Source organism: Enoplosus armatus, chromosome 1, assembly GCF_043641665.1.
Source record: "Enoplosus armatus isolate fEnoArm2 chromosome 1, fEnoArm2.hap1, whole genome shotgun sequence".
In the NCBI taxonomy this organism is placed as follows: domain Eukaryota; kingdom Metazoa; phylum Chordata; class Actinopteri; order Centrarchiformes; family Enoplosidae; genus Enoplosus; species Enoplosus armatus.
In genome coordinates, this window is record NC_092180.1 from 23790365 (window position 1) to 23818151 (window position 27787).

The 27787-nt window shown below is 43.0% G+C and overlaps 1 protein-coding gene across 2 annotated transcripts; it reads left to right on the forward strand.

The window, feature by feature from the left end:
- Nucleotides 1-8020: 8020 nt before the first annotated feature.
- On the forward strand, nucleotides 8021-27275 carry garre1 (granule associated Rac and RHOG effector 1). Of its 2 annotated transcripts, none has more exons than XM_070908049.1 (14): nucleotides 8021-8524; nucleotides 15733-15945; nucleotides 16626-16766; nucleotides 17012-17107; nucleotides 17461-17622; nucleotides 17930-18088; nucleotides 19885-19982; nucleotides 20928-21053; nucleotides 21445-22571; nucleotides 24303-24468; nucleotides 25283-25420; nucleotides 25764-25839; nucleotides 26458-26691; nucleotides 26737-27275. In XM_070908049.1, the coding sequence occupies exons 1-14, from the start codon at nucleotides 8021-8023 to the stop codon at nucleotides 26851-26853; spliced, it is 3357 nt and encodes a 1118-aa protein (XP_070764150.1). In that variant the 3' UTR covers nucleotides 26854-27275. The 2 variants fall into 2 exon arrangements, with proteins under 2 accessions (XP_070764150.1, XP_070764157.1); XM_070908056.1 differs by having other exon boundaries at nucleotides 26740-27275.
- Nucleotides 27276-27787: the final 512 nt, after the last annotated feature.

The window sequence follows — 27787 nt, forward strand, 5'->3', positions numbered from 1 at the left end:
AGTTAGATGCATGAATGCTCGTACACTAGAGATGATCAAATAGAACAAGAATCAAGGTTACCACAAAACTCTAATATAATGTGATACTTGTCTCTCTCAATCCCTGCATGAAATATTTTGCTTGTGCTTTTCCACGAGGAGGTCGGAAGTCAAGGTCAGCTACCCAAAAGTGAAAAGTGGTGCTGATAGAGCTTTGATATGCTGTTCAAGGGCACTTTAGCAGTGGCTTGAACCAGGCTCCACTGTTTTAACTGTGTATGATTCCTTATTCCACCACCCTACTCTACCCTGTTGATATCATACCTGTTAATGTACGCTACACATACTCTCTTCAGGTAGTCAGGAGACCTTTCTTTCTCTTCTGTGCAGAAGGTTGTTGGTTTCTGTGACTTGTAGTTACTTGAAGTACTTTTTGGCTTGATTCTCTGGTGTTAAAAAATACCGAAACAGTTTTGCTGTTTTGCGTGACCAAGCCTGAATTTCTGACTTCTATTGCACCTACATATCCTGTCTCATTGTGCCTAAAGTAGAAGAATAAATTTTTACTCTTGTCCTGGCTAAAAATACAGCACCCTGGTGGCTGGCATGCAGCACAGCCTGCATGCTCAGTATATAGCCTGCTCAATATAGGCTGAGGGAAGCATTTTCATCCCCACAGGTTGCCACCAGCCTTTCATGAATGGAACTGACGTCAGAGCCTTTCATCACTGCGCTCACTTGTTGAAACCCACTGGTTGGACACGCTAAACACACTCTATTGTACGCTGCTATTCTGGAGAGGATATCTGAGCTAATTCTGTTTGCTTACAGTGGAATACTGAAAGGCATGTATGCTTTGTGCAAAGGCATCAAATCAGACGGAACTTCGTATTTAGTGGCATTCATGTGTCCATTTAGAAGTCCATTATCATCTTGTTTCCCCTGGTGAGACATAAATGAATTGGTAAATTAGTTGTATTTTCTTTCTTAGGGTGTTGGAACATATTATTTGACAAAGGCACATGTTGAAATGTGTGTTTGCTTATGTGACACAGACCTGTGGGGCCCTCAAGTATGTCCTTTGTTAGAGTGGCTCGTCTGCTATTTTTATTGGAGCCATAAGCTACTTACAATGTCTGTTATGACGGCACAGGTTAGCCTAATATTATCCAGCCTGTTCAGCCTCTTGACTGATATGAGTATTAGTTTTTGTCCTAACTTACTCAACAGTGGGTTGCTTCAGCAACGGGGAAAGTTTCACTACTGCTTTAGAAAGAGTAGAATCTGCCAAAAAATACAAATCTAGCAGAATTGGCTATGATTTCACAGAAAAGTGTATATGCACAGCTTTTTATGATAACTTGAGTATCAAAGTAAATGTATTTTTGGTTCCAAACCCTCATAACAAAAATGGGACCAAAACAGGATTAGTTGTGGGAACAAAACCAAACATTACCCTCAAACGACCAAAACCTGCAGCTGCCTACAAAATAATTCCAGGAGAAACACTATATTGATGGCAGAAAATCTATTCTTGCAGTTAATATTAAATCTTAGCCAAGACCCTTTATTTTTCTCCTCCTCTCACTAAGTCATGCAGCTGCATGTGCGAGAGTGTGTTTTTTCTGTGTGTTGGTATGAGGAGACCAAGGCCTGCCACAATACTTTCCTTGTGTTCTGTGGGCAAGAGGAGCCTGGCTCAGCTCCTGTCACACAGTTGGTCACGGCACTTGTCCTGTCATTTGGACTGACCTCCTCGACCTGTCTGCTGATTCTCAGACTTTACTGTAGCTTATCTGCTCTGAGGAATGTCTTCAGTGAAGCTTCTACTACCAAATAAACGCTCTGAGTCTCGCTTTCCAAAACTCAATTAATTCCTTTATATATATATATATATATATATATATATATATATATATATATTTATTTTACACAATGACATGATATTTTGAGGAGGTGTTTTTCAGTGTAGGGTTGGTTTTCCTGACCTGCTTTTTTGTGCTCATCTGAACCCACATTAAGAGGGTTCTGGGGAAATGCATTCCTGTGCTTCATTGGCAACAGATGTAGGGGAGAACATTTTTTTTTCTTTGAGCTGAACCTTTTGGAGTGTCTAAAAACAGTGCGGTGTGGACCGTAGGGCAGCTGTTTTGCCCATGGAGGCTGAAATAGACTTCATGAGAGAGCTAATGTCGGGCCTGTGGCTGGAGAGTCAGAGGGCCTGTGTTTGCCTCACACTGGCAGATGGATAAGGAGCTGTCAGCATGGGTAACAGCTGCCCCATCCACCGCTATTAAGCTACCTAGCTGTGATGTGACAGTCGCACAAATAGGGCTGCAGATCCAAAAGTAACTGCTATTGATATAATGAGTGTCAGTATCCTGAAGGTTACAGAAGTGGGCTTGTGACCAGAAGGTTGACTGGTTTATTCTGTCAAATCTTTTGGGAAATGTGTGTGGGGAAAGTGAATGAAATAAAAGGCAAATGCTTCTCAACAGCTGGTGTGAAGGTGCCTTTGAGCAATGGTACTTACATGCTCGAGTGGAGCTGCTCAGTGGCCAGTGGTAGAAGAGTGCAGATGTACTGGGCACGGTCTCAGGTGTAAATATGTTTCTCATAATGACAGCAAAGTAGGTTGTTGTGGAGAAGTTGTATGTACGCTCCGTGTAGTAAAACAAAAACAACATTCAGAGTTGTTTTGGGGCATCTTGGAGCTTGTTGCTAGAATGCTACCACTTTAAAAATGCCCCCCTAGTTGTCTGTTGATAGCCACAGTTGTTTGCCCGGAGGTTTGCCCAGACAGGTAAATCATACTTGGTACTATGATTTACTACATGCCCCTACCCAGCGGCGTACTTGGTTTGACGTTTTTGTTGCTGGCGACAGGGAGCTTGCTCCAGGAAACCTTAACCCCCTTCCTGTTGAGGCAAAGCAGCTGACATGTACGGTGAGTGGGGAAGCAGAGCTAACATTAGCCCGAAGCAGCCCCTGCTGGAGGAAGGACATTAAAGTGGGCTGGCACAACTCCAGTGCATCCGGAGGGACTCTCCTATCACATGTGTTTGTTTGGGTGCAATCTGTAATACAGTGTGCCCTGCAACGAGAGGCTGGGAGCCAGCAGGCCTCATTAATATTGATGCCACGTCTGCTTCTCTTGTGATAACCTCTGCTTACTGAGTTTTGCGGTCAGGAAGGAAATGTAGACCACAAACACTCTCTAATAACATTACATAGATAAATTATTTCTGCCTGGAACAACCGTGTAACAAAGCAAGTAGCCCACAATTTTATCCCCCAAAAAATCTGGCTTTGTTGTTCAGGCTGAATGGACTGTGACTCACTGCACTTCATCAGTTCCCACTTTTGTTATTCACTCTGAGGAGCGTGGAGCCATAAACTACATCAAACCAAGATGAGGTTTTCACTCTCAGACAAGTCCAAATCCACAGAACTAGTTGAAACCACATGCCATGTCTCAATACCATATTATGTACTAATATCATATAGTACAAGAACAAAAAAGCTAAATGTTTTTTCAAAGATTAAATATTTAACTTTTGATCTTTCAAACCACCTTTCTAAAGCTGTCTCACCACTGGCCACACAATTAGTTTGAATTATTTCCAGCTGTGAGCAGGTCCTCCATGATGCACATATTGTATTTCATTACTCTTCCCTGTTATTTAGTTCATCACTGTGAAAGTGTGAGAATTAGGGTGGTTAGCCTCAGGCTAGCTAAGCTCAGGTTTCCTGTTTACCTCGCAGAAGCTAATATCCTATTAACTGTGTCAACTAGCAGGCATTGTGGGGCACCTGGCAGGTTCTCGCTGTGGCTATAATCCCTGGGATGTAGAGGTCTGCACTGTTGTACTAGTTAGCTTCTCTGAAATTGCCACTGAGTAACAGGTAAACAGTTTGCACCCAGCAAGGGCTTCAAAATGGAAAACTTAAACTACTTAACGAGCTGGTAACATGCTGTACCTTGAATTTATCTGCCCAGTTTGTTGGTTGATGGCGTATTTTTGTGCACAGTGCAGAAAACCTTCTTTTTTTTTTTTACTCCTGATTGTCACTAAAAGGCTGAGAGGTGAAGGTGGACAACTGCCAAATGTTGATCTGTGGTGTGCTATTCCATTGAGGATTTTATAGCACAGCTACAGTGATGATTGGTAGCAGATTGAGTCCATTGGTAATTGCTTACAGAGGGAAACACAAGGGGATGAATCAGGGCAGCCTGGTGTGACTGAATGAATGGAACTGATGGTGGAAACACAGAATTTTATATGGTTATGACTTTGAGAAAGAAACTGTATTTAATGTCATGGCTGACCCACTTGACAAGGTCTGTATCTGTGGCAATACTGATCTGGCATATTGGATCCCTAGTATATAGAAAGATCTTGAAAAAAAGTTTACTACAGTAAGCCAACACCCAACCTCTGATGTGATTTTATAATTGAACTAGTTCACACAGCAGCTTTTATTTTGTAGAAATCACCAAGCTTTGTTTAGAAAAACACTGGGGTGAACGTAGCTGAGCTTTGGAAGATGTAAACAAGCTACGGTGGCAGTTGTTGTTGCAGAGCCCATGAGCAAGATGAAATCCCATTGGCTTTCGTGTATTGCATGCTTATGTCTGTGTAAATAGATAACCCTCTTAATATTAATATCTTGGATATTAACACCTTGTCTGTAGTTTAAGGGTTAAAAAATAAAGGGGAAGCACATCTCACTAGCTTCGCTTGGCTCTGTCTTTCCACACACGGCCAGGGACAGATGAGGGTGGGCTGAGTTTTTGCCGGGCGTACCCCTCTGTTTGTGAAAGGAAGTGAGGTTTGAAGGTCAGGAGAGTGTTGGTGGGGATGCATAATGGAAGCCACGCATTTAAGGCCACGACGCAACTGCTTAGCGTACAATGACGGCAGGCTGGGTAGCGTTGTCTAGTCCTTTCCACAAGTTGCTTCCTGACTTATCCCAAAACACAGAAGCTTTCAGCATGGTGCTACAAGATAACAGAGTCTGAATGTTCCACAGAATGATAGCCATGCTGTGTCGGGGGCTGTGTATCTAACAGATTAGTCTGTCATGTTGATGTTTGGTGTCCCATTGAGTGTAATATCATCATGACTGCGCTATGTAGAGCCCTAGTGGCACTGAAGTTGATACAGACAAAGGACCAGGTTTAGTGATGGTCTGTTTTCTTTGAAAAGCTACACTACCAGCCTAAAGTGTAACACAGACTCAGAATATTGTGTTCAGTTCCCCTTTAAATTAAATGTTTTTTTTTTGTTTTTTTTTTTACCTAAAAGTTATTATAGACATGTTTTTCCCCTTTTCCAATGTATGTTTATTTTGGATGGTTGGAAATGGAAAGAAGGCAAACAAACTGACACCGATTTTAAAGTTCGTGTCAACTTTATTGACACAGGCAGTTTTTTTGTAGTTTGCATTTTACCTTTTTAGGTAATTGCAGATCAGTAGTAGTATTTTGTCCCCAACTGTGTTTAGTGTTAAACATGTCTTTCTGAAATCTGCAGTCACCAGCTGACCTTTGGCTGTCTTAGAGTTAGATTATACTTGTAGTAAGAGAAGTGAGGCCAAATTCCCCTTGATGTTGACAATGTAAAATATTATATTCATAATCAAGTGAAAAGGCCAGAGGGAAAAGGACAAGTCATATAATGCTTGGTTACTGAATGAGAGTATTGTGACTCCTACTATGTGTAGCTCAACAGACCCTGCAGTGTCTTCCAACAGTGGCTTCTTGCAGGAATTTCTCTCTGCAGCTGTGTTCAGCTAAACCAGACACTGCCAGAGATTCTTTTCAGAGTCGCTCTGTGTGAGGTATGGTGTTAGTAATCGTCTAGAAATGTACAACTTTCAACCACAGCTCTTTACCAAACTGCAATATAATATCACCAAGTTTGGAGAAATGTGGCTAAATATTGTCCTTCCATTCAGAGCAGGAAATTAACTTTATATCTGTCACTATAACAGTTGATGCATCCCAAAATATTATAGATGTCACAATTTATAGTTGGGGTTTGATGTTATCACTGTATTGATGTCTGCAACTGAGCAAAACTAAAACAAGTAATTGTGTAGCTTGCACTTTCTAGTGTAAAAAACTGGAGTAAAGTCTGTTAGATATCAGTCACTCTAAAGTTTTTCTCCTTTTTATATAGTTACACCTGCGCAATAGTAGAATTGAAGGGGATGTGTTTGAGACTTCTCTAAACCACATTTGTAACTTCAACTTAGTTTGTTACTGATTATGTTGGCCTTGGTGCAGCATGTTACATGTACGTGGAGGGCTCTGCTACAACGATTGTCTTGTCTTGCATGTTTTTGTCCGCTACAGTATACACATCTGCTTTGTTAACCACTTGTTCTGTGTTCTCCTTTGAGAAAAAATCAGAAACCAAAAGGGAGAAATTTATATTGAGTTATTTCACACTGGAATTTAAATAGTAAAGATTTTCTGGTGACCGTGAGGTTGTGACTGCATACCACAGATCAGCCCAAAGAAAATAAAATGGTGCCATTTCTGGCCAATGGTCAACCCCAGTAGATCAACACAGAGTTTGACCACACTTATAAATGTGATGACTCGAGCTCCAACATGTTGGTCTTGTGTTCTCAAGTGGTATAATATAATAATAATAATAATAATAATATGATTATATAAATGACAAATATGCATATCGTTTCTCAGAAAGCTTTTATTAGATTCATGATGCATGTTATCCGATTTTTGTATTGCGAAATAATTCCTATTGTGAACTTTCTCACTTCTGCTTCAGTCAGCCAATAAGATTTTTATACTGGAAAATGAATTATTGCGAGACCTAGGCATGTTCAGGCTTGTCATCAAAACTTTAATGAAAACCTTACATACAGTGATTTGCCAATCATTTTATGAAAATCTTACAAGTGAAGTAGCTGCATATCTATTGGTCATGTTTTGAACTGCAATTTGTTTTGGGGTGTAACAGTAAAGCAGTTGAAAAGAAGCTCATCCTTCCTCTTTGACATGATGTTGACCCTCCTCTTCTGTGTCTCTGCCCTTTCCTCCCTTAGGAAATGACCTAGAGGCCTTACAGATACATTTGTGCTTTTGTCGCTCTAATCTGCATCCGCGGAGAACGGCGAGATCTGGAAGCACACTTGTTTCCGCGGTGAGTAATATCTACCTCAGCCAGCAGACAGGGGAGAAACCAGGAAGCTGCTGGAGACTTCAGGCAGACAAGAGCGATCAGCTGGCCACTTGCTCACTGTCTGCAGAGTCCTGCTTTGTGAAGAGGATTTGAGACGGACTGGATCTGTCTGCCCTCCGCCTCCCACAGCTCCTCTACCAGCCAGCGCACAAGAACCAATACCACATCCTCTGATTCCAGCATTTATTTACTTTTTTTTTTTTTACTACTGTCATTTGTCCTCCGTGCTGTTGACCAGTGTATCATTTTCCTTGGATTCATTTTTCACTTTTGCTCTCAGCTTTTAAAAGGTTTTTCTACTTTTATTAGTGCAGACTGGTATTGGTTTATATATGTACATACGTGTGCGTATATACTCTATATACTGTATGAAGAAGGATTTTTTTTTTTTCCAATTCTGAAGGAAAGTTAATGCACTTTAAAACTTGGCCGTAGTATCACTTTAATTAAATCAAGGAGTGTTTTTGACTTTTCCTCCCCTATTGTTATGATCATTTTGTTTGAAGCTGGAAACAGAGAATCTGGAGGTGTGTCTGTGCTGTTTTTTAAGCTGGGCCTGAAGTATCTGCAGCAGGGCTGCATGTAAGCATTTCACTCAGCCTGCCAGTCTTTTTGATCGCCCACCGACCTCACCCAAGTCTGTGCTGCCTCTCTACAAGGCACACTGAGATGAGCCTCTGGCAGGTGGAATCCTTGAGCTGTCTTTTTACGTAACTTGAACAGTTTCAGGACCGTTGGGGTTGGTGTTTTTGTAAAGAGGACAAGAGCACTTTGCGGGGAAAGACGAACTAAAAACAGCAGCTTCCGGTGCTGTTGCACCACTTATGTATTGTTGTAGTGCGCAGGAAAGTAAAATGGACTACAAGCGTCGCTTTTTGCTCGGCGGGTCCAAGCAGAAAGTGCAACAGCACCAGCAGTACCAGATGCCTGAGCTGAGCCGGACCCTGAGCGCCTCCCTGGCCTCCTCTTGCTCGGCCTCTTCGCCCATAGGCACCGGGGTGGGCATGCCTGGCAGCTGCCACCCACCTCCTTCTGGCGCCACTACCGCGGTTGCAGACATCCAGCAAGGCATCTCCAAATATTTGGATGCCCTCAACGTGTTCTGCCGGGCCAGCGCCTTCCTCACAGACCTGTTCAGCAGTGTGTTCAGGAACTCTCACTATTCCAAAGCAGCTATGCAACTGAAGGACGTGCAGGAACACGTCATGGAGGCGGCCAGCAGGCTGACTGCAGCAATAAAGCCTGAGATCGCCAAGATGCTGATGGAGCTGAGCGCCGGGGCCGCCAACTTCAAAGACCAGAACGACTTCAGCCTGCAGGATGTTGAGGTAGGTGCTCACACAGAATCACACACCATCTCACTATAAACACTTGTATGTCACAAGTATGTCTTATTGTGTTGACTTAAGTAAAATGAAAAAAAAAAAGAAAAAGTTATTGACATTCAAGTGTACTGTTTGCTCTCTTGGAAATAATTAGTTAAACTCACAACCTGAGGCGGTATAGTTAAGCACCACATACTTCATCATATTGATTCACTCATGACTTGTCTTCTAGCAGTAGTGCTAAGATGGTTAGCTGGCTCCGTGAATCAGTGTTTCCTGGCTGCAATAGGATTCTCACGCCCAGTGTTAAGCTGGTGTCAGGATCTGAGGGTGAGGTGTGAAAAACACTGAGGATGTGAGAAGAAAAGTCATCTTTTGTCACACCATCTTTCCACAGCACTGAATTTGCTGATGTGTAAAATGTAAAACATTGTGGCTGAGGTGTTTTTCATGTGAGGATTCGGAGACTGATAAACCAAATCACCAAAAGGCTCAGCTGTGATGTAGGAATCATTTACTCTCTCTGTCTCAAATTCATTTTCTATGTCCCTCTCTTCTACACCGTTGTTTTTGTCCATTTGTCTTTTGTCACACCTGATCAACCGAGAGAGTTTTAGCTTTCCCTAACAGTCAAGAGGCGCACACACACGCACACACCTGTGTGTGACCATTAATCCCAGACTGGTTAATCTGCGGTTGTCACCGTTCACACAAGAGCTGGGTCTGCTTCTGCTTTGTATCTCATCTTGTATAAATATATCCGCCCAGCAGAGTTGAGGACTCTATGAAAGGGGAAAGAAAAGAACATGAACATAGAGAGGAACAGACCTTATGGCTGAGAAAAGTAATCCTGTAGTTGTTATAGAAACCCCTGTTCACCCTTTACTACTAAATCTAGGCTGCAACAGACCCACTTTAAACCCAGGTCAGAGGGTTCGTGAAGCCTGGTTGGATAATGCATGTTGACACTGTCAGACCTCAAACGTTGGTTCATTTCAGGTTACAGCATCAGTCTGAAATGGGCACCTGCAAAAGATCTGGACACAATGATTCAAACATTAAGAGGTGCTCTTTCTTTGTAGTAATAATGAGTGATTGGTAATTGTGATGTAAAATCTCAATTACAGTATTTATTTGAGTAATTCCAATTGGCATTTTTTCTATAATTGTGCTTCCCTAAGAGACATGTGGTGCCATTAGCATCGAATAGCTGTATTTTCAGCTGTACACCACACCCAAGCAGCCCCCAGCCTAAACCCCATCCTTCCTTCATGGTTACTACATATACACATTTATCCTCCATGTATTACACAGCTGTGAGCCTGTGGAACTCCCTGTGTGGCTCTTCACCCCCTACCCCACAGATTAGGAGAAGACGTCTTTAGCTGTTGTCTTGTGGCAGAAAATGTAGAGACTCACAATTAACTGATTGTAATTTCATTGTGACTTGAGTTTGGTAGTTAATGGGATTTTTTTATTCAGTGATAACATTTAAAAGACAGAAAAGTTCACGACAGATATTTGCTGCATATGGAAGTGAATAGTGTAAGATGCGAAGACAACAAAACACATTTTTACATTGTACACATTTTAACATGGGAAAGCTCCTCCTCTTCTGGCCTAAAATCTTACCTCCATCTTGCCTCAAGTTTATTTGTTTGCTTAAATTTAGACTCCCTTTGTTGATTCCTCTTTGCTACACCTGTATTTCTCTATTTCACCCGTCAGTCTTCATATTAGCTACTTAGTACAGAATTATGAATGCTTTTAAGACTTTAGACAAAGAAAGCTTTCCATTATATCTGATTCTGTGGCATCTGTGACAAAACTGTAGCAAACTCTGTATAGGTGAAACACTACAATATAAAGCAGAAATAATGCGGATTATCAGTGTTTCCATAATCCTTTAGCATGTAGCAGGGAATGGGTACATGGCTGTGGCGAAGACACTGGAGGACCTCAGTGGATGTGGCTAAGCCCTAAACAGGAAACACTTTTGCACCGCAGTCAGTAAATCTGACTCTCTGTGGTCTTGGATATGCACAGATGAATATTAGAGGAAGCCCAAGTCTGTGAAAGTTTAGACCGCATGGCTTGGCACTCACACTTGCTGTCTGGCCCCGGGCATAAAGGGTACATTTGTTAAAGCAGAGAAGGAAAAGCATTAATACTTTACTTTACAATGGCCTTATTTGAGTGTGTTAGTTGTATTAACCTCCAAGAAAACACTGCAGGTACACAATAATATTATGTTGGTAGAGTGAATGTGCCAGTTACATGAGAACAAAAATAGTGGGGTTAAATGGCACAGTAAGTGGGTTCTTTTGATTCCCATAAGACGTTTGTATTCATAGCACAGAACATGATGACAGTAAAAGTAATATAAATCGTAAAACAAGTGCTGATAGTGAAGAAGTGAAAAATATCAGTTAAAGCTGATGAAGTGATCAAAATGTTGTTCACGTGCCCCTATAATTAACTTAATCTGCAACAGGCTTTATGATTTTGCGATGAGTCATCTGTGGCCTAGGTTTTAACTCAAGTAGAGCTTTGCTTTTTGAATAAATATCGGCTCTACTGTTTTTGTTTTTGGTTGAAGAAAGTTCTGTAAACTTGTTTAGACCTAGCTTGTAGTAAGTGCTGCTAATTGAGCCTGTCCCTTATGATGTGATGTATTTGTGACTGTAAAAGGGATTTTTCCTTTGTCTGCATGAGTCGAGGAATGCTGTTTGGCAGCTTGATGTATTATGAGGTCTTCAAAAAGAACCAAATGCATTTCTGAGTTAGGGGAGTTGTGGTATGTGAAGCTCCCCCCCATTGTTCCTTCTCCTCTTTCTTTCTTTTGCCCCCGCCCCCCTTTTTTCCTTTGCTTTTTGTTTTCTTTTTTATAAAGAGCCCCCAAAAGTTCAGGTCAGTGCAGTCTGCAAAAAAAACATTTTTTTTTTCCAAAACAGAGCCTGGCTCCCTGGCTGCTCAGGGTCACCCCACTGCCAAATATGCATGGAAATGTCACGATTTGTTTAGAGGCCATTTGCCGAGCTTGTAAGTTTAAACCACAGAGAGAAAACCAGAGGCAGACGGAGACGTCCCCACGACCAGAGAGACCTTCATGGCTTCTCTAGTCAGACAACTGCATAAGCTCTCCCAGCCAACCCCAGTGCACACTTGAAAAACAACCCCTTGGTCTTCAGCTGTTAAAAACACTCTTGGTGTTTTGCTTTTTTTTTTTTAATACAGTTGCTGGTTTCTTGATGTAATGTGGTCATATCATATGAGGGCTTCATCTAATTGCAGTGACACATATGATGTATTTATTGTTGGAGTTATTTTCATTGGGGTTTTTGACTTGTGTATTGTGGAAAGAGACAAAATTGGAAAGGAAAAGACATGAAAAGCCCTTGTGAGAAGAGGCTATGATTTTGAACACAGTTAAGGCAACAGACAAGGACAACATTTAACATAGTTGATGACTTTGATTTCAACGTATGAGCTTTCCACCTCTCTGCTTCTGACCAACCTCATGAACATTTGTATGGCAGCCACTCCACTGGGCACCTTTTTTAGGTACGTGTTTTACCCCGACCATTAAATCCTTTTAAAGAAGAGACCCCCTTTAACCAAATTAAGATATTTAATTTCTAGATTTTTTTTACACTTGCTCATTCATCATATCCAGAATGGCCTCATAGTGCCACAGTAAAAGTATTTTCAGTTTGTAGTGTATCAACATATGTGACCAGTTCTGAGGAATTCAGGGCTCAAGACAATTGTGACCTTCCTTTTTCTCTAGAATGATTGTGTAAAAGGGAATACCCAGAAAAAATAAAAATAAGAAGTAGTGAGCCAGCAAAAGACAAAGATGTACCATTGAAATTAACCAACCATGGTAGGCTTTTTTCACACTACATCAGACAGCGGTGCAACATGACCTTACCATCTGGTTATTATAACAGCCTCACACTCCCTTTCCCTAGAAGAGGTCTAGATCTCAGGAACACCCCTCTTCCTAGATTCGGTGCACTGGTGCAGGTGTTCTCAGAAAATACAAGTATAAATGTTGATTGATTCACGTTTCGCCTTGTTTGGGCTTGAGAGGGGCCCAACGTTGGCTTGGCTCCGCTGCACTCGTATTTCTCATATTTTCCATGACTGTGTGGGATACTGCACAGCCAATCACATGTGTTATCCATTATCTTGTGCTGTAGCCATGGCCTCATTTTTTCTCCCTCACTTGGTTATTGTAGACAACTTTGTAACACTTTGAGTTTGATCTCATTGTCAGCTGGTGTTCATTGGTCTTCATTAGGATACACTTCAGGTGATATGAGTTTGCATTATTTGGCTGTATGTGTTGTGTCCGAGCTTCATTATCAGGCTATATGTGTCTTCTGGTGTTTGTCTACTTTGCCTACACATTTAAATCCCCTTTAACTGACTGAGTTCTGATTAGTTGCTCAACGTCAACAGCTGGAGCTGGAGTTTCTCGTCTTGTGCACACTGGATCTGGGCCTGTGTTTATCAAGCCTCCCAGAGTAAGCTTGGAGTAGGTACGATGGGTCTAAGGACATAGACTTGCATTTTACAGCTGTTGTTTTTATTAGTCATGCTAGTGGCATGGCTCTAGTGATGGTTATGTCGGTCGGTCTGTGTTGGTTGGTCCGCCACTTTGGTCCTGACTGAAATGTCTCGACAACTATGTGATGGATTTCCGTGAAATGTCAAATATTGACTTTGGTGATACTTTTGATTTTTATTTAAATATCTCGACAACTATTGGATGGATTGCTGTGAAATTTGTCCAATATGTGGTTTATTAAGATAGTAAACATGATGCCTGCTAAACAACAACATTGTAGCATCATCATTGTGAGCATGCTGACGATGGTATTAAACTCAAAGCACCACTGCTCCTAAATAGAGCCTCACAGAGCTGTTAGTGTAGCTGTACACTCTTAGTCTTGTTTCTTTTGAATCCAACACACAATATTTTCATATTGGTAGCATAATAAGGAACTGCTGAAATAAAACCACATGATATTTTGACCTTATCACCCATCACTAGTCAGGATCTTTTCCCTTGCATATGTGATGATCTGTGTTTTGGGATTGGCTCTCCCTGCTATCACAAGCAAGAGAAAAACTTCATAATTCTACCTTTTGTTTATCCACTGACTCAGCAAACATGTTTATTAGTGTAATCACATGTACAGAGTACCATCAATGTCGTCATTACATTTTCTGCCAGACAAGGCACTGTTTCTCCTGTCTCTAGTTGCATTTCAGTACTACTTTGTTTTAGCAAACACGCGCCCCTTGTTAGCTAACTCATAGTGGATATACCGAACTGCAACACAATACTGAGAGAAACAAGAGAATAGAAATGTTAGGAGCGATAATACACAACAAAGTGATCAGTAATGGACCAGTTTGTGGCTAAAAATGATAAGTCGAGTGGTATTCCCTCCTATGAGTCCATTTTTTTTGTATGTTGGGACCCCTCAGAGTGCATGTTTGTGCTTTATATGATCCCAATTTAACTAAGAGAGAAGGGGAATGACATACAACAAAAGTCTCTGGCCAAATTGGCCATGTTGTGATTCCAGTATATTGTATGTGTCTTAACCACTAGGCCACCGGGGCCTCCCAGTATCCGTTAGTTTGATGGAAGTGGAGGTGTCATGGTTTTTAGTCATTTCCGCACTTTAGTCTTGGTTGTGTGTGGTGTTGAAGAAGGAAAGTTGCTGTGTCCCGTTGTTCCTGTCTACCATCAGAAAGCAGCAGCATATTTCTGTCTTTACAGCTCAGCCTCCCCCTTGAGATATTTTCAGCAGGTACCTGAAAAAGAAAACCCTGTGACCGTGGCGGACCCTGTGGTGTCCTGTTTCTCTTATTTTGCAAACCGGACAACAAACCGCCTCTAAAAGTGAACTATTCTCTCACCGAACAAACACACACTCAAACACACATACAGTCAATTCTGTAGGTGTGTGCGAAGTGTCACCCTGAAATATTTGTTGTTTGTATGAATGTTTAATCAATGTTCTAATATTATAATTTATTATATTCTTATGTAATTTTTCTGCTTTTTCTTGATTAGATTAGAAAATAAAACTTGAAAATTTGCAATGTACTACTTGATTTGAGCAAATTACTACTCAATTTAAAGAAAGTTAAGAAATCAACAGAGCCAGTGTGATAAGGGAGATGAGTCTATGTAGGTAAAAAATGCTTGATAAACCTGTGATAAATATTGAATAAACTGTGACAAAGGCAATGAGAAAGCTGTAAGTACGCTATTGAACCACAAATCCATATCTTGGCAAGGATTGTGTTTTTCAAGTAGTTTCCGTTCCCCTGGGATGCTACTGTTTTTGTTTTTTTTTGTCTACCGAGAAAAATTTTGTACTTTTTTCCCCACATTAGAAGTGAAAAGAGATGCAAGGATTAATAAACGGAGGTAGATGGATCTATAGCATGAAACATTGCTATCCTGGCTGCAATTTTCCAGTCTTTTAGTACATACACAAAACTTTCCTCTCATAGACACACACACACTGACCATACATATTCAATTCAACATATTCTGTCACCACTGTCTCTTGCTTGTAAATACAAATACACATTGCACTCATTCTCAGATGTTTGATATCTGTTTACAGCACACAATTTACCACGAATGCAAACACACGCACAAGTTTAGTTTAGCTAAAATCTGCCCTATCGAGATGTTTTATTTTGAAAGATGTTTTTGTGAATGGAGAAAGTAGATTATGTTGTTACTTGGCATATACCACAACGGCTGCACGTCCCGTCGAGCCTCTGTTCTTAAGGTATGGAAAAGGAAACGATAACGAGCTTGAGTTTTGCATTTTCTTTTTAGCTTCTTTGTTGCTTTTTGGGTGAACAGGCCTGGAAATGTACAATATATCAGAGGTAGGGATAACTTGTTAGTGAGGCAGCCAGTCATTATTTCGAGGTCCTGTTTATATTGGAAAACAGTATTTTGTAGGTGAACGAGCACAAGAAGTTGGTTATTGAGAGTGTTAACCAATCGCTGTGGCATGTGGACATACATGTTAGTTTCCAAGCCTGCGGGCATCCATGTTGTTTGGTGTCTCAAACATCCAGACTGACTTACTCAAGCATGTTGATGATGGATGTCCCTCAGAATGAGGTATGTTGTAACAGTAATCTCTGTCATGTCTCTCCAGGTGCTGGGTCGGTGCTTCCTCACGGTGATGCAGGTCCATTTCCAGTTTCTATCGCAGGCTTTGCAGAAGGTCCAGCCCGTGGCTCAGTCCTGCCTGGCAGAGGCTCTTGCCCAGGCCCAGGAGCGCTGCGCCAACGCCCGCTCCCAAAGCTCCGACCTCGGGCCTCTAACAGAGCTGGAGGAAGCCTCCCGCTCATGGAAAGGTGCAGCTCAGGTATGCAGCAACAGGGCGCCCCAGGACCCGTCTTGGTCTGGGCCTTGGAAATATGGGGTTTCTCTGTGTGAGGTGAAAAGTGGACTTGTTAAACATTCCTGAGAAATGCCAGCCATTTATGATTTCCAGCCTCAATTTCCTATTTCCTCATTTTTGGGCTGCAGTTTGTCTGTGAACCTGAAATGTTATGTTCTGCACCCCTCTAAACCCCAACCCATGTAAAGGAGGCAGTTTTGTAAGAGGACTTAACTAATCCTCAGGCTAATCAGTCCCAGTGGCCTATTTTGAGCTTTGTTGTATAAAGTGAGGCAGAGAGGAGAATAGTGGGTTGATTGATCTGTTAAGCCCTGGCATGCAGAGTGTTAGCCCTGGAGGGGACTAGGCCTGGATAGATTCTGGTAGAATGTGCTGGGGGGGCGTTTAGGCAGAGGGAGGCTGCCAGGAGTCTTTTTCAGAAGCTACACGCATGCTTTTTATCATCTAAAAAGTTGTATTTCCCAGTGTTTGACATCTATTTTGTACAAACTTTTATGATTTCATACGACTTTTGCAGTATTCTAAGAAACCTCTCCCCTAAAACACCCTTTTTTGGTGTTTCTGGCATTTCTCTGTGAGATCGTGTTGTAGTTGGGTTGATGTTCCTGCTGTCACTCTGACCCAGTACTCTGCTGTGCCCTCAGGCCATGGCGAGGCTGAGAGAGAGGGGCCGGGACGGCTGCCTGGCAGGCATCCAGGTTCAGCAGCTCTTCTGCTCCAACAACACCACCATCCCTGAGCACCAGCTGAAGGAGCTCAACATGAAGATCGACCATGCTTTACAGGCACAGTAACACCCTAAAGACCAGGGCAGGGACTGTTATTACAGTCGCTTGTAGATTTAGAAAAATCCTGAGATGTTTTAAGAATGAAATGGGTTCCCACTTTTGCATTCAAAGTAAACAAAGTTTTTTTAAGTAACACCTTACCTTTATATAGATTAATGAAATTGCAGTACCAGGGAAGTGTAACATCAAAACAGATTGTTCTTAATGATGAAAGCAATGTTGATGGCATGTTTTCTCTCCAGGCCTACAAAGCAGCACTGGAGAGCCTGGGCCATAGTGAGTACGCACTGAAGGCCGGCTTTCATCTTAACCCCAAAGCTGTGGAGGCAGCCTTACAGGTGGGTTCCCTCCTAAAAAAGAAAAAGTCAATAGATATCTCTAAAGATTGATAGAATGATGAGTAGAGAGGGGTGATCTACAATCATGTGATAGGACAATACATTTTAATTTATTGATACTTTAAATTTGACATATTCTCCATATGGGAACTGGTTTTCTTTTACTCTTGTTTAATTATAATATTGCACTGTTTATATATTAGGTTATATGATATGATTACGTGTGTGTGTGTGTGTGTGTGTGTGTGTGTGTGTGTGTGTGTGTGTGTGTGTGTGTGTGTGTGTGTGTGTGTGTGTGTGTGTGTGTGTGTGTGTGTGTGTGTGTGTGTGTGTGTGTGTGTGTGTGTGTGTAGAGCTGCTGCAGTGAGGCGGAGGCCCAGCAGGCAGGCAGGATGCAGACCACCTCCCAGCCCATCCAGTGCGAGCTGCCCACCATTCCTGTACAGATCGGCTCACATTTCCTCAAAGGAGTGTCCTTCAACGAGTCAGCGGCTGAAAACCTCAAACTGAAAACGGTATGGTCCCTGACTCGACTGGCCAGCTTCTTACTACTTCTATTGGTTACCCAAGTTGCCCTGACAGTTACAAAAAAGGACTACCCCGTTTTCTTTCACAATTTTGTTCTGTGTCGCTTTCAAAGGCAGCCACGTTTTCTGGGTCAGTAGTTTAAAGACATTTTCACTGTTTGGAGTGATAACCTCAGCAGATACATGGACTAGTGAAAGCTGTATTTGCTTTTTTTAGTAGCATCTGTAGTGTAACATCAGCAGACAGTGATGGTGGACTGCTTTGTTGATGGCCCACCCTGTTCTGTCTCCTCAGCACACGATGCTGCAGCTCATTAAGGAGGCGCTGGGCCAGAACGGAGTGACCCCCAGGGACGACTCTCCCGTCACCGAGGTCCTCAACCAAGTCTGCCCATCCAGTTGGAGAGGAGCCTGCAAGACGGCTGTCCAGCTGCTGTTTGCCCAGGCTGGTCTGGTGAGTAGACATGTGAAAGACCAGGGTTGCTACAGTACAGCTGTCATTTATTGTATTAATAGTATGATTTTTCACAAATTTTCAAGTATTTGTAAATAAAAATGAGAGAAAAAGGAAATAAAAGGTTTTTTTTCTTTACTACAGATCATGCTCTGGATTTTCCTTTCTACTTTTTTTTTATTTTTTTATGAACAAATGTTCCAATGTGAAAAATGCACCAGAAACACTAACGACATCTCAGATAGTTTTTCTCTGTTCTTGTAACAGTCTTTCATAAAGGTGTACTTTTGTGTTTGTGTGAGAGATATTACGCTACACAATAAAAAACACTCCTCATTCAGTATTTTGTTCTTCCTAACATCCGTCACCACGGTGTGGTTGATACTACAGAGCAGTGGAAAGGAGGCAGCATGCTGACGTGAACAGGCCTGTTGTACTTCACTGACACTTCTGCTTAAGTTACTGAGTCCTCTCCTTTTGTGCATCTGTGGGTTTGGCAACTTGCATCCCATTGTTTGTCAGATTTGTAATGGAGATGAGGAGATCTGTCCGCTTGCTTTGAGGCAGCCGAGAGGTGTAAACAAACACCAGAGAGACACAAAAGGGAAGAAACATTCCTGCAGCATCTGGGTGAAGGATGGGCTCGCCTGGGCGGGTTTGCAAGCAGACCCCCCCCCCCCGTTGAAAAGGAGAGTCATGGGTTGGGAGGATCAGCAGCAAGACTCTCCTCAGAGTAACACCAGTGTGTTTATGCTCCGGTGTTTATTTCCTCTGTGTGGTCTGCCCTGTTTTTGTGTGTCAAGCCGAGGGAGTGTTCCCATCCAGCCCTGCTAGCCCCGTGCTAACTGTAAAACAATCCCTGGATGATGGATGAGCGCTTTGCATTGGCTCCTTATCTGAGCCTATGGCCACTGAGTCCAGAATAGATCGCACAGCAGCGTATGATGGACACACACGCTCACACACATAGTATCTTCCCCACGCTTACATTTACATACTCATACACACTCTGTCATGCACTATTCATACCTCCCCACGCTCAGTCTTTCTCCTCCCTATTTTCTTTCTTTTACCCTCATGCAACACACACAGTAAGAATCATCCCATCTGTTCCGCTGTCATTCCTGGGTACATTATTCACCAGCGACTCCCTTTTTCCTGCCAGTCATGGCATTCGGAGTCCAGCAAAGAAGTTGACCTTGTATATTTTGCTGCTGTTCCTCCTCCTCCTCCTCCTCCTCGCTCCCAATAACCTTGTTGTATGTGTTCCAACATGGCTGACAGGCTGTTTGTGTGTATGCGTGACTCTCTCACATGGGCAGTCCGGGTTTCCGAGGATACACCTGCTTTTATAATAACAATAGGGTAACTTCCTGCAATACAGGAAATGGACTCCTCCCACCTTCCCTCCCTCTTTGTGACCCAGCTGCGTGGGTCTCGAGGAGCCAAGGCCACTTTCAAAGAACTCGCAAATACATTTGACCAGCAGCAGCAGGAAGGAAGGCTAGCCTGTTTGTTGTCACTGGCTGATTGAATACATTCAGCTTCCTCACCTTGAACCACCTCTCTCTGCTTGGTGGGAAATGAATGTCCAGTGAAAAAAGTATTTTGCTTTTTGCTGTCAGTTTTCTTGAGTTGTGTTACACTGGGAGAAATTGATCCCTCCCACTATCGTATACTATAACCTTTTGTGGATTGCTTGCACAAGTAGAATTCACAATAAGGAAATAAATGGCTGTGAAGAAAATCTTTCTGTCTGGAGATGGTCATGCAGGTGTGTTTCTGTGTCCCAACAGGTGGTTGTTGATACAGCTCAGATTGAAAACAAGGAGGCCTATGCTCCACAGATCACTCTTGAGGGTTCCAAGGTGGTGGTCCAGGTTCCTTCTACATGGTAAGTACATCAAGACACTTTGTTTTTAAAGAAGTAGATGTCCAACTGTGCCCCAATTGTATTGTTTGTCTCAGACAATTAAATGTTTTTTTTTTTTTTTATGAGAAATATGAAACTTATGCAAATGTCATTATTATCCAGGTACAGTTACATATACCAATATTTCATCATGTGGTTTTGTGCATCCAACAGGATGCAAGTGTAGCAGAGTGAACAGACGTTATAAGAAGTTATATATGTAATTCTAATGTACACAGTCAGAGATGGGTGGTTTACACTGAAAGGCTTCCCCTAAAGAGGATATGAAACTGTCGCCATCTTAGGTTCACAACACAATGAAGAGGAATGGAGAATCTGGTTAATACACTGGATTTATTAGACTAAGTACACAAAGCTGTTCAGCACCTTTTAAATATAGTGTTAACCTACTTCAGTAGTATATTATTAAACTGTGGTACTGGCATTAGCACATCTTGAAATAGAAATGTACGCGTAATGGGTAGCTCTGTGCTGGGTTATTGCCATATTTGTACAGTTATATAGCCTACATACATTCATGATGAAGAGCTGCCCATTAAAACAGCATTATACCTCGTACCTCTCTTGGAGCAGTTAAGTTGGACATACTGGCAGATCTTGCAGCAGGTTATTGGAGAAAAGCGAAAGCATTTGTCTTCATTTTAGTCGCTATTTGTGGTTGGACAGTGTGAAGTTTGAATTAGCATCCAGGTAAAGAGGTGTGTGTTTGATTTCTAACTCTGAGCAGCTGAGATGTGGACGGGCAGTGAGCCACAATGAATACACTAAATCAGTCTGTGAGCTGTTTTTGGCTCTTCTTTTCTTGTTTATGAATATCAAATGTCACATATTCATCTCTTCAGCAAATGCACTTAGTTCATGTCCTATCCTGCCATGTTGTGCGTGTGTGTTTCTGTACATGTTCAGGTGTCTGAAGGAGGACCCAGCGACGATGTCCTTGCTCCAGCGGAGCTTGGACCCGGAGAAGACACTTGGTCTGGTGGACGTACTCTACACAGCAGTGTTTGACATCAACAGGTGGAAGGAGAGAAAGTGAGTGAATGTTAGATAACAATAAATAACCTCTTAATTTGCCAACAAGTCCCTTTACCAGGTAGCTCTCTGTACAGGTGGTCGGTGTACTATCTGTTGAGATTTAGGTGGTTAAAGGGAACCCAAACTAACCGGTGCGTTTACCTGGTTAGTTTGGTACATTTGGGCTGGTGTGAAAGCTGTCAATTGAACCCTGGTGCGGACCAAACCACCGGGCCAGGCAGCTTGAAAAGGAGGGTATTGCCATTGCTTCCAAGCAGACTCTGGTGCGGTTTGTTTGTGCTGTGAAAGCAAATGGACCAGCACCCCATGTCAAGTGAATTCAGATTACTGTATTAAGTAGTTTTAATACTAAATAATTAAATACTTGTTTTTCTCTTCCCTTCAAAAGAGATCAAGCCTTGCCCACTATTCAGATACAGCTGCAGCGGGAGAGCCCAGACTACAGTGGCCAGACAGACCTGCCTCCAGGCACCAGCTCCAAGACCTCCAGTGGATTGCCCAAAACAATATCCAAGCTGACTTCAAAGTTTACCAAGAAGGTCTCATCCAGCTCTAATAGTGGGGGCAGTTACTCCATCCCTAGCACCCCGTCTCGCAGCATGCTGACAACCAGTAGCTCTGAGGATAAGGCCAAGAGCCTGTGCCACAGTGACGGGAGGCTGCAGAGCATCCTGCAGATGAGCAGCCTGTCCTGCGCCCCTGACTCTACCTTGCAAGGCCAGCTGGCCAACGGCTTGGTGTCCGAGGACCAGGGGATGAACCTGCCGACTGACCAAGAGATGCAGGATGTCATCGACTTTCTCTCAGGATTCAACATGGGCAAGTCCCAGCAGGCTTCGCCCTTGGTCAAGAGGAGGAACTCTGTGGCGTCTGCAAACCCCGCTGAGCTGAAGCCCCCGAGTGGACCTCCGTCAACTTCCCAATCTATCTCTCACAATCCTCTACAGCCCCCAGCTCAGACCCTGCCCCAGCCTCAGCCTCATCCCCAGCCTCCAACATCTGTGCAGAAGCAACAGCCTCAGCCACAACCACAGCCACCTCCTCCTCCGCAGCAACCCCAGCAGCCCCAGCAGCCTCAGCAGCAGCAGCCCCCTCCTCCACCTCAACAGCCCTCCCCACAGGCCCTGCAGTACTACCAGCACCTCCTGCAGCCCATCAGTCAACAGCAGCCACCTCCTCCTCAGCTTCCTCCTCAGCAGACCCCACCCCAGGTCCTGCCACAGCAAAGAGTGGCAAGCAAGTGGCTCGGCACCTCTGGGCAACAGCCTCCACCTCAAGGCCCCCCAGCAGGGCTGTCACCCCTGGGTCCAATCGGGCAGTGGGGCTCTCCTGGCCTGCCAGATCTGAGCTCAGATCTTTACAGTCTGGGTCTGGTCAGCACCTACATGGACAGTGTCATGTCAGAGATGCTGGGTCAGAAGCCACAGGGGCCCCGCAACAACACTTGGCCCAACAGGGACCAGAGTGAAGGAGTGTTCGGAGTCCTGGGAGACACGCTTCCCTTTGACCCAGCAGGTGAGATCCACTCACCTCAACAGGTTCATTAAAAGAACAGTACCCCCCCAAAACAAAGAAATGTTTGCTCCACATGCACAAATGTGGTCCGTATCACATGCATGCGCCTGGTTTTTATGTGCGTGGGTTTTGAGACTAATCAAACGGCATAAAGGACCTGGTGAGTCAGTCGTCTTTAAAACTTTCGCAGTAAAGAGAGCGCGAGGGCAGATAACCTTCAAAATGTACAAACAGCTCATGCAACGTAGTTATTGTTTTCAGTTTACACCCAAAAATCTTGGAAGTTTTGCCAAATTTAAATACCTATTGTTCATTTAAATAGCTTGCAAGAAGGCTATAAGGGCGAACTGACTGTGTGTTTGGTCATCCCGCAGCTTTAAAAGAGTCGCAGCTGACACCAGATGAGATGATTTTGGTTGACTGTGGCTCAATAATGTTTTTTTTTTCTTGTCGTCAGTCACATTGAGTTTGGGATTCACGTAATACTAAATTAGGTAGTGTCATTGGAAAAAGTGCATTTCATTCATTTTCTCTGAATCATCATCCCCTGTATTGGATCTTGTACTTCTTTCAGGAAAGGTGTAAAAGGCTCCAAGCACCGTTTTCATAAAGTTGTGGCCTGTCATCTCTTTTGTCATGAAGAGATGCCCAAACAGGAGTGTTGGTCTGGACCTCCCCTGCTTCTCAGTCAGACTGTTATGTCAGCAGTGTGTGTGTGTGTGTGTGTGTGTGTGTGTGTGTGTGTGTGGGGGGGGGGGGGGCAGGCCAGGCCAGGAGCTCTGCTGACACCATTGTTTCATTATCAAACAAACCGTCAGAGAAGCAGCTTAGCAATGTTTTTATGACTTGCAATGCAGTTATTAGTTAGTCATAATACCAGGAGACTAATGTTCAAAACAGGGTTGGGGTTCCATCCAGTCCAGTTGAAACCATTAAGATGCTTGCAGTGGGTGTCCAGCTGACACATTAAAAGTTGCTCATCTAAATTCAAATCTTGATTGTCCCATAAAATAATATTTGTGTGCAGTCTTCAGTTGATAAAAACATTAAGGGAATACTATATAAAGATTATTATCCTGCACAAGGCAATGTCATTGCATTAAAGTAAAGCAGTGTAATGGTGTGGGGGGGATAAATGGTGTCCCTGCTTATTTTTGTCTTTGCTCTCTTGACATCCCTTCAGAGTGCTTTGGCCAAAGTTCCAGGAAATAATCAGGATTGTCACAAGCTTGCCAAGTCCGCATTACATACAAAAACATGTTTGTTTATTAGGCTTTATTCAGTGCATTCAGTACGTCAGACATCATGAAAAAGTGTGCTAAATGTCAGTACTCAATGCTGCTAGTGAGTGTATGATAAATTATCTATGTGATAATATCTGTATACCATCGTGTAACCATTAGAGATATAGACCACTTTGGACCCTGATCAGAGTAACACAATCAATGTGGGTCAGATAGTATGAGCAGCTGTTTTCCCCTGCATGTAGCTACGACTGTAAGTTGACGGTTTATGCTGATTTGAGCTTGTGTCGGTTGCTATTTTTACAGTGCAGCAGACTCTTTTGATTGCAGTCGAGGCCTATTGTGCAGAGTTGACTTTCGCCCATTGTGGTTTTCTGCTATGGTCGACAGTCTGGCTAAACAGATTGAGCTCCAGGGAGCCAAAGAGAAAAGCTGAGGGTGTCAGAAACTCATAGATGTGTTTATCCTCCCTTTTTTGCATGCGCAGTTGGCTCTGATCCGGAGTTTGCACGTTACGTTGCCGGTGTCAGTCAGGCCATGCAGCATAAACGGCAGGTGCAGCACATCCGTCGCCCCAGCAACCCGCGCAGCAACTGGCCAATGCCTGATGAGCAGCACAGGACTTGGTCCCACCCAGAGTACTACAGTGAGGGGTAGGTATCTGTGCATGACATCTCCTTCATCACTGATCCACTGCTATACAGAAGAAAATAACATTCCCAAGGGTTCCCTGCCTTACAAATCTGATCTGGAATATGAATAACAAGATACATGCACAGACACACATGTATAAAATCCCTGAGCCATGTTTTAGGATTTGTTTTGGGCAACAGTATTGTGCTGAACTGTTGCAGGGTTATTTAAAGCTTAGTTTCATCATAGTGCACTGTAGTGGTGAGCAATGTTTTGATTAAATTATTAATGTGGCACACATCATCGATATATGAGGCATTTACCACGTCAATCATGACTGCTGTCATTTAATTCAGCCCACAAGTGTGAGACTACACCATCTTCCTTAGCGACTAATCTGAGAAAGTAGGCAGACGTAAACAAGCGGCCATTACTGTAGTGGCATCTCACTTGTAAACCCAGTGTAAGAATGTTGTAGTTTAAGGAAAGGATTTCACTTAATAACTTTTATACAGCGCTTGCCATGAAATCGGACCAAGAGATCCTGTAGATGCTGCCATTTGATGATATATAATCATCAAATGCTACTGAATCAACAGTTAATGTAACCAAGATGTCCAAAACCTAAACTTTTCAACCAAACGAAGGCCACTAATAGATGTCTTGTAAATCACCAAAGTATAAAGCAGAGAAGTCAACTTTTGCAATTTCACACAGATATAGATTTGTGTCATCAAGGAGTTCAGACATCATCTAATAAATTTTAACCTATGAATACCTTTTAAATACCGAGTATAACGGGAACAGTGCTAACACCTCTGGTTGTATCCTCAGGGAGGCTGTAAACAGCAGCTGGTCAGCCAATCAGGGAGACTCTGCCAGCTCCAGCGATGAGACGTCCTCAGCCAACGGTGACAGTCTGTTCTCCATGTTTTCTGGGCCGGACCTTGTAGCGGCAGTTAAACAAAGGAGGTAAGTCCCAAACCCATCAATCATCTCATTTTCTGTCTTTCTAATGTCAAAGACAACATTCAAACTGCACTGAAAGTTATCATACAATGCAATCAACTGAATTTCTTTAGTTTTTGTTATGTCAACCAAATTGTCTTTTTTCACATCCCTTTTTAATACACACTTGTTAATATTTATTGCATAAAAGAGGATGTGCGAGTTTGGCTGCTCTTCATACCTACCGTCTCTCCATTTTACTCATCATCACAGTAGAAATGCCTGCTGCAGCTCGGCTGTGTGAGAAACACTCTAGCTGTAAAGAAAGTGAGTGCTGTTAAGGTTCAATGTTAATGTCTGTTCTCAGAAAACACAGCTGTGGTGAGCCGGAGGTGTGCACCCTGCCCTCACCACCACTTCATCATATTGGCGATGATAACCAGGTAAAGTATGAGCCCCCCCAGTGTTTAGAGCTAGTGTTGACATCCTGCAAACATCCTGCAAACATCCTGCAAACATCCTGCAAACTTTCTGCAAACATTCTGCAAAGAGACATTTTCCTTCATTGTTCAAGGCATTTCTGAGTTGTCTTGAACTTTTAGTTATGATGATTTTTTTTTTTTACTGGAAAAATGAAACCAAAATCTTAGCTTACACTTTGTTTATATGACTAGCTCAGCAGAGGAACAGTTTTAACTTTACATAGGGTAACTTCAATGGTCACTGATGTGATCAAACTGTCTTTCTTGGCACAACAAAGTGTTGCAAAATGAAATTAGGTTGTAAGTTGATTTTTTTTTTACATTCGGAATTATTTTTCCTGTGTGAGATGCATAGCTTGTTTTTCGTGTCACATTGTGCTAGTCTGTGGCTGCATTTTACCAAATGTATAAACTCACACGACAACCAATTAAATAACTGTAGGACACCTCTGGAATGCTTTCACAAATTAACCCAAAGACTGTTATGAGAAATTTTGGATTGGTAAGATCTTGTTGTGACTTTTTGATTGGATATCGACCTTTTCAAATGTGCTGATTGCCGCCCGCTGTGTTCCACAGGACAGCAAAACTAAAACCTGGCCTCCCAAAGCGCCATGGCAGCACTCCACCCACACCCACACCCACACCCACACCCACACCAACACCATGCCCAATCCCAGCTCTTCCTTGTACCAGATGAACATCCCTCCTTCATCCCAGTGGAGCGACTCCATGCAGATGCTGCAGTCTCCCGTGTGGTCCACTGCCAGCGACTGCTCCCCCTCTACCGGCATCTCCTCCGGTTTTCCCTTCGCCCAGCAGCAGCAACAGCAGCAACAACAGCAGCAGCAGCAGCAGCAGCAGCAGCAGCAACAGCAACAACAGCAACAGCAGCAACACAAACCCATGACCAAGGGCTTTAAATCCTTCCCCCTCAAACATGAGCACAGGCCCTCCTACCTTCACCAGTACTGATCGCAGTCTAATGTCAAACAAGTCAGCGGTGAAGTGCCGCAGAGGGCCTGTAGCTCTGTTAGATGAGCCACTGAGTGGGCTGAGCTGCAGCCATTACAGTCCACACCCACTGAATTGGAAGATTTCAAAGCCCTCAGAGGCAAAATTAAGTATACACACTGGCTCAACATTTTTGTATCAATATTTTTCCATGTTAAACATCCCCATTTGGAAAAGAGACGTATTTTGAAGTTTTTTGAACTGCCATGTTTTAACTCCGAAAGGTGCATGTGTCATGCTGGCAGCAGTTAGCCTAGTGGTTGTTTCTCTGTCTGTTGAGCTGACGTCTCCTCAGACAAGAGCTGGAGACGTGCACGGCCGTCACCCACTTGCTTCTGCGGCTGCTGTGTCTGTCTGTGTGTCTGTCTGTGTGTCTGTCTGTGTGTGTGTCTGTGTGTGTGTGTGTGTGTGTGTGTGTGTGTGTGTATATATAAAGGAGGGGGATTACAAGGGGGCAGGGGCTTGAAATGCTCTCATTTTGCCCATAATAAATATACTGTGTCTACATAGCTGTAACTGCCAAATCTCACGCAAGATGACTCAGAATACAGCTACCATCTACTGTTTCATAGCTTGTAAAATACTGAAGTTGAAATATAAATATTTAGTTCTTTTTATTCAGAGGCTTTGAGCAGGCTCAGCATAAATATAGTAAGTCACTGCAGAGGTGTAATTTGAGAGAAATACACTACTTTTTCAACAACTGACCAGAGTTAAGAATTATAGCAGTAACAATGTGCCATGTTGGTATTGATAGCACTTGCAGAATATTATTTCCAACCAAAGCGTTGTTCAGAAGATGAATGGTGCTGAAGAGATAAGAGGCGGTCTGAGATTATAGAGTAACGGTGAAGTTCCACGCCCTATTGGATGAGGGCATTAGGGAACATCTTCA

Bases quoted from the DNA above. Each gene is read 5' to 3' on its own strand.
- garre1 (XM_070908049.1), top strand. From the start codon at position 8,021: ATGTATTGTTGTAGTGCGCAGGAAAGTAAAATGGACTACAAGCGTCGC. The intron at 22,572-24,302 runs GTGAGATCCACT...TTGCATGCGCAG, and splicing joins GCTTCCCTTTGACCCAGCAG to TTGGCTCTGATCCGGAGTTT. The intron at 24,469-25,282 runs GTAGGTATCTGT...TTGTATCCTCAG, and splicing joins CCAGAGTACTACAGTGAGGG to GGAGGCTGTAAACAGCAGCT.